General features: G+C 51.0%; 1 protein-coding gene across 1 annotated transcript in view; it reads right to left on the reverse strand.

The window, feature by feature from the left end:
- The window catches only part of LOC130020789 (protein RUFY3), an 83,265-nt gene extending 77,473 nt beyond the window's left edge, over positions 1–5,792 (reverse strand). Inside the window, exon 1 of the mRNA XM_056111490.1 lies at positions 5,536–5,792. Coding sequence (XP_055967465.1) covers positions 5,536–5,749 — 214 coding nt within the window. The 5' untranslated portion in view covers positions 5,750–5,792. The remainder of the gene's footprint in view (positions 1–5,535) is intronic.
- Between the last annotated feature and the right edge of the window lie 208 nt (positions 5,793–6,000).

Consider the following 6,000-nt stretch of genomic DNA (forward strand, 5'->3'; position numbering starts at 1 on the left):
GATTACATCACTATATTACCTGAAATTATAAACAAGAATGAACTAAAAATGATGTCATGGTTAAAAGGTTTGAGATTTTAAAGCTGGAAGCATAAAAATGCAGATCACCAGTATTCAAAGCCTCAGAGGGCAGGGCAGGGATGGAGTTTAGAAATAGGGTAGCTCATGAACATGTGTGAGGCACGTGTGACTCTCCTGGCTCTAAGTCTCCACACCACAAAAACACAAATATTTCCAATGGGATATAATCTAGCAAGAAGAGCTAGAGAGACAGAACAGAGGGTAGGGAATTTGCCTTGCATGCGGCCCACCCAGATTCGATCTCCAGCATGCCACACGAAGAATAAGCCCCGAGCACACCTGGGTGTGGTCCCATAACAAAAAACAAACAAATAAACCCTAAATCTACAAGACTTAGTTACCTCTTTCCTAGGCACAGAAGCATGTCCGATGTTTCTGCACATTCAAACCTGAAGGGTTTTACACTGACACAGGCACGTCACACACCTTGAGAAGATCAGGCTACCTTCTTCTCCACATTTTGGCTATTTTTCGTTAATGTCTTTTGAAACAAAGCTTCTAGGGCTGTGTGTGTAGGCTGTATGTCGGGGGTAAAGTGCATACAAATCTTTTTTAAAGAAGCTATCAGATTCATATGAAAGGTTAATCTTTAAAACATGAGGACAGTCAAAATTTGTGAAATACGGCCTGATAAAAAGCACAGGGGAAGAAGGCATTTGTCTTGCATGTGGCGAGCCCTGAGCATTGCCAGGAGTGAGTCCAAAACCAAAAAACAGGGGGCTGGAGTGATAGCACAGTGGGTAGGGCGTTTGCCTTGCATGCAGCCAACCCGGGTTCGATTCCCAGCATGCCATATGGTCCCCTGAGCACCGCCAGGAGTAATTCCTGAGTGCAGAACCAGGAATAACCCCTGTGCATCGCCGGGTGTGACCCAAAAAGAAAAAAAAAAACAACCAAACCAAAAAAAACAAACAAAATTCTAAAATAAAAAGACCACACTATGCCAGAAAGATAAGTGGGTCGGGCGTTCGCCTTGCATGTGGCTGACCTCAGTTTGTCCCATATGGTCCCCCGAGCACTGTCAAGAATAACCCCTGACCCTGTCCATCGAGACGTCCATTGCGGCCCAAGCACTGTGGCCCTGTGGTTCTAGTTGCTTGGTCACCCACACCCCCTGCCATCAGAGTCAAGCCAGTGGTAGCAGGAAACTGCTTCCTGCCCCTTGAATACCAGGCAATTCTCTGGTGCAATCCCCAATGTCGCGGGCAAATCATTGCAATTTGTGTTCAGTTATATTTGAAAGAAACTCTGAGAACTTAAAAAAAAAAAAGAACCCCTGAGCATCGTTGGGTGTGGCCCCAGCCTTCCACTCCCAAGCAATCACACTGCCTTAATGTACAGTCTCTCAAAGTTTCAGATATCAAACATCTTTGGCTAATACATTAGCAAGAATTACAACCTGAATACTGAGGTCTGGGAAGAGCTCAACGTGATGGAGCACATACTCTATGCAGAAGGCCCAGGTCCAATCCCACAATGACCTCATGCTCAAGCACTGATGTTGGAGAGGGCTCTGAGTATCACAGATAGGACTGTAGCATTGTCCTCTCCTTATTCATCGATATGCTCGAGTGGGCACCAGTAACATCTCATTGTGAGATTTGTTACTGTGTTTACCATATGGAATATGTCACGGGTAGCTTGCCAGGCTTTGCCGTGCAGGCAAGATACTCTCGGTAGCTTGCCGGGCTCTCCGAGAGGGGCGGAGGACTTGAACCTGGGTCGGCCTAGCTGTGTGCGAGGCAAACGCCCTACCGCTGTGCTATTGCTCCAGGTATGGCCCGAAAATAAAAGACGTGTAAAATAAATATAAACAATTGAGTGTTTAGGGTCAGGGATGTAGGCTCATCCGTGAAGCACTTGTGTGGATGTGTGAAGTCCTGGGTTCCATGCCTAGTACCCCCCCCCCCCCCCCCCGACACACACACAAATTGAGAATCACGGAGCAAAATACTCAATAGATTCAATCCAAGCACATTACAATACAAACAAATACAAATATTTATTAGGTTCAGTCCAAATACAGCTCTGCAAATGGGAAGTCTTTTTAAAAAATGTTTTGGTCTTAGGGGCTGGAGCGATAGCACAGTGGGTAGGGCGTTTGCCTTGCACGCGGCCCAACCCGGGTTCGATCCCCGGCATCCCATATGGTCCTCCAAGCACCGCCAGGAGTAATTCCTGAGTGCAAAGCCAGGAGTAACCTCTGAGCATTGCTGGATTTGACCCAAAAAATAAAATAGATAAATAAATGTTTTGGTCTTAGACCGCTCAAATGAATAGCAAATACACATAAGTTCTGATATACTGATTTACAGATAAGAAAAACAGTATTACATTTACTCTGCAGAGCAGGAACTAGGAAGCTTTTTAATAATCAAAATATTATTTTTATGAGTATTAGCAAATTTAAGTACATATAAAAATAACAGATTTGAACAAGACAGTTTAAAACAAGAACTACTTTAAAGCAACTTTATATTTAGAATATTACTGATTTTTTTTAAACTAACATGAAATGTTCTAAGTGACTAATTTTGAAAGCAGAGGAAGTGGGACTCACGTATTTTCCACATGAATACTTACACAATAAACTAATTCAGAAATAAAGACCACGAGAAACTATTAGAGCTTTACATGGTACTGAATCATGCCAAAGCATCTAAGAGATGACACTTATGAAACTTTGAAGTTTTTGAATTTTTTTTATTTTGATTTTGACATTGGGCCATACCCGATGGTGCTCTGGGGTTAGTCCCGGTGGTGCTCAGGGGACCATAGGGGATTCTGGGAATTGAACCCTGGTCGGCTACATGCAAGGCAACTACCCCACCATTTGCCATTTTGCTCCAGCTCCAGTTTTCCATTCTTGAATCATGTTTAGGCCCCAGGTTTCTCATAAGACTTAAAAACAAACATGCGGGCTGGAGCAATAGCACAGCGGGTAGGGCATCTGCCTTGCACACGGCCGACCCGGGTTTGATTCCCAGCATCCCATATGGTCCTCTGAGCACCGCCAGGGGTGATTCCTGAGTGCAGAGACAGGAGTAACCCCTGTGCATTGCTGGGTGTAACCCAAACAACAACAACAACAAAAAAAAAGCCACACAAGCAAACTAAAGGCCCTTGACAAATCCATAACTAATTCTACTAGACTGCTGAAAAGTTCTTCTCCATCAAACCTCACACCACAACTGCTACAATCAAAAAGAATGACAAGGAATGCTGATATTACATAGAACCAGATTCCACAAAAGCAGAAAATTTTAAAAGAGGCGGTGCTGAGAGAGAAAAGTGAAAAGCAGACTATTACATGTCTCCTCTGCTAGAGAAACTCGGTTCTGCTCTGCGTGGACTCTCCATCTGGCTTGTTAGTGTGTACACCACTTCAACACCCGAACTGTGGGTTTTACTACGATTCTTAGTCCGCGGTCAGAGTTCGCCTCTTATCTGAACGACTCCTGCCAAACCCAAGGAACCTTCATCTGGGGACAGCGTTCCACAGTTTTGAATATCTGATGTGTTCTTTTCTAGAGCAATGGGCTTGGCAGAGCAAGGAATCCGGGTTTTAATTCTGCTCCTCTCACATATGTCTGAGCGTAATTTACAACAAATAGCTCAATTATACTGATCCTTGGCTTCTTTATCAGGAAAAGTGGTATATTTAGCTCATCGGAGATTAACTAGGATAATCACAAGCACAAGCTCAGGGGAAATACTCCACTGGTGTTAATCACTTAGGAGATGGAGTGGAGGAGATGCAGGAGAGGCAGGAAGGGATGGCGGTGCAGACAGCAGTTCAAAGGTCTGCTTCGGTGCTAAAAAAGTCGCTTAGTTCTGTCTCGAGATTCCTTCCTCACATCAGGCAAGTTCCTCTCTCTTTACAGAACGGGGAGAGCAAAAATATTTAGCATGTATGTCAGATCTTGTATCTTCAGTCGTTTTCATACTTGGGAAAAAAAAAACTTGCCTTTTCTCAAAACCAGACCACAGTGTTCCAGCAATCGTTATATTTAATACACGCCGGCTGGCGAGGACCCCACTTGGCAAACCACAACACACAGGCACACCCTCTGGGTGTCCAAGGACAGCACCCTGGGAATCGCCCTTCCCACACCTCCCCACCCTCTCACACCCCTCCTGCTCCAATTCCCAGGGGAGGGAACCGTGTGAAGTTTCAGCGAGTGGGGTTGCACACCGTTAAAAAGAGAGTGGGGGAGAGACAGACAGAGAGGAGACAGAGAGAAAGAGAGAGGAGACAGAGAAAGAGTGAGAGAGGAGAGAAAGAGAGAGAGAGAGAAGAGCAGACAGAGAGGAGAGAGTGAGGAGAGAGAGACAGAGAGACACAGCAAGAGAAAGGAGAGAGGAGAGGAGAAACAGGACGAGAGAGGCAGACAGAGACAGAGAGAGAGAGAGTAGAGACAGAGAGAAACAGAAAGAGAGAAGAGAGGAGAGTGAGAGGAGAGACAGGGCAATAGAGAAAGGCAGACAGAGACAGAGAGACAGAGAGACACAGAAAGAGACAGAGAGAGGTAGACAGAGAGGAGAGTGAGAGAGAGCAAGAGAGAGGAGAGAGAGGCAGACAGAGAGGAGAGACAGAGACAGACAGAGACACACAGAGAGAGGAGAGACAGAGAGAGAAACAGAAAGAGAAGAGAGAGACAGACAGACAGAGAGAGCGATAGACAGAGACAAAGAGAGACAGAGAGCGAGAGACAGAGAGACACAGATAGACACAGAGACTCTGAGACAGAGAGGCAGACAGAGAGAGGAGAGTGAGAGACAGACAGAGACAAAGACACACATACAGAGGAGAGACAGAGAGAGAAACAGAAAGAGGAGAGAGAGAGGAGAGACAGAGACACAGAGAGCGATAGAGAGAGGCAGACAAAGAGAGACAGAGACACAGAGAGAGACGGAGAGGGGCAGACAGAGAGGACAGAGGCAGAGAGGAGAGTGAGAGACAGAGAGCGCGAGAGAGCTAGGCAGAGACACACACAGAGGAGAGACAGAGAGAGAAACAGAAAGAGAGAAGAGAGAGACAGAGCGAGAGGAGAGACAGAGACAGAGAGAGACACAGAGAGCGAGAGAGACAGAGAGCGAGAGAGACAGAGAGCGAGAGGCACAGAGACAGAGACACAGAGCGGGCGAACGAGCGGGATCTCGCTGCCGGGGTCCACCCGCGGCCGGGCCGGGCCGGTGGCGGCACGGCGGCCACACCCGCACCCGGGGCCGGGGCCGGCCGGGCCGGTGGGTCGGTGGGGGGGGGAATCCCCGGGCCCCGCCCCCTCCCGCGGCGCCCAGCGCGGGGCGGCCGGGGCCGGGGCCGGCGCGCACGAGGGGGGCGGGGGAGCGGCCGCGGCCGCCGCTGGGTGGGGGGACGGGAGCGGAGGGGAGGGGAGGGGAGGGAGGGGACCTACGGGCGCCGCGATCGCCGCCCCCCGCCCCGCCACTCACGGTGCTTGGCGCCGCCGCTCGGGTAGCTCAGCAGCAGGAAGGGCAGCGGGGCGCCGGCGGGCGGCGACGGCGGCGGGGGCCTCCCGGCGCGGGGCGGCGCGGGGCCTCCATCGCCCGGGTACAGCAGGAAGAAGGGGGCGGCCAGCGGCGAGCCGGGCTCCGACGGCCCCGCCGCGCCCTCCGGCTCCCCGGGCGGCGGCGACGTCCCGGCCATGCTCGGCCTCCGGGCGCCGCGCTCGCCCGACGCCGCCCCGCCCGCCCGCCCGCCCGCGGCTGCTCGGCTCCGCCCGCCCGACGGCGCGGGGGGCGGCGCCCCGGGCCGCTCGGGACTCCCCCCTCCCCCCACCCGCCTTACCCGGCCGCCGGGACGGCCCCCCGACGAGCTCGGGGGGGGAGGGCGGTGCTGTCGGTGCCGGCCCACCCCAGCTCAGCCCAGCCCAGCCCACCCCGCCCGGAGCCGCGCTT

This window comes from Sorex fumeus, unplaced genomic scaffold (assembly GCF_029834395.1).
Source record: "Sorex fumeus unplaced genomic scaffold, SorFum_2.1 ptg000013l, whole genome shotgun sequence".
In the NCBI taxonomy this organism is placed as follows: Eukaryota; Metazoa; Chordata; class Mammalia; order Eulipotyphla; family Soricidae; genus Sorex; species Sorex fumeus.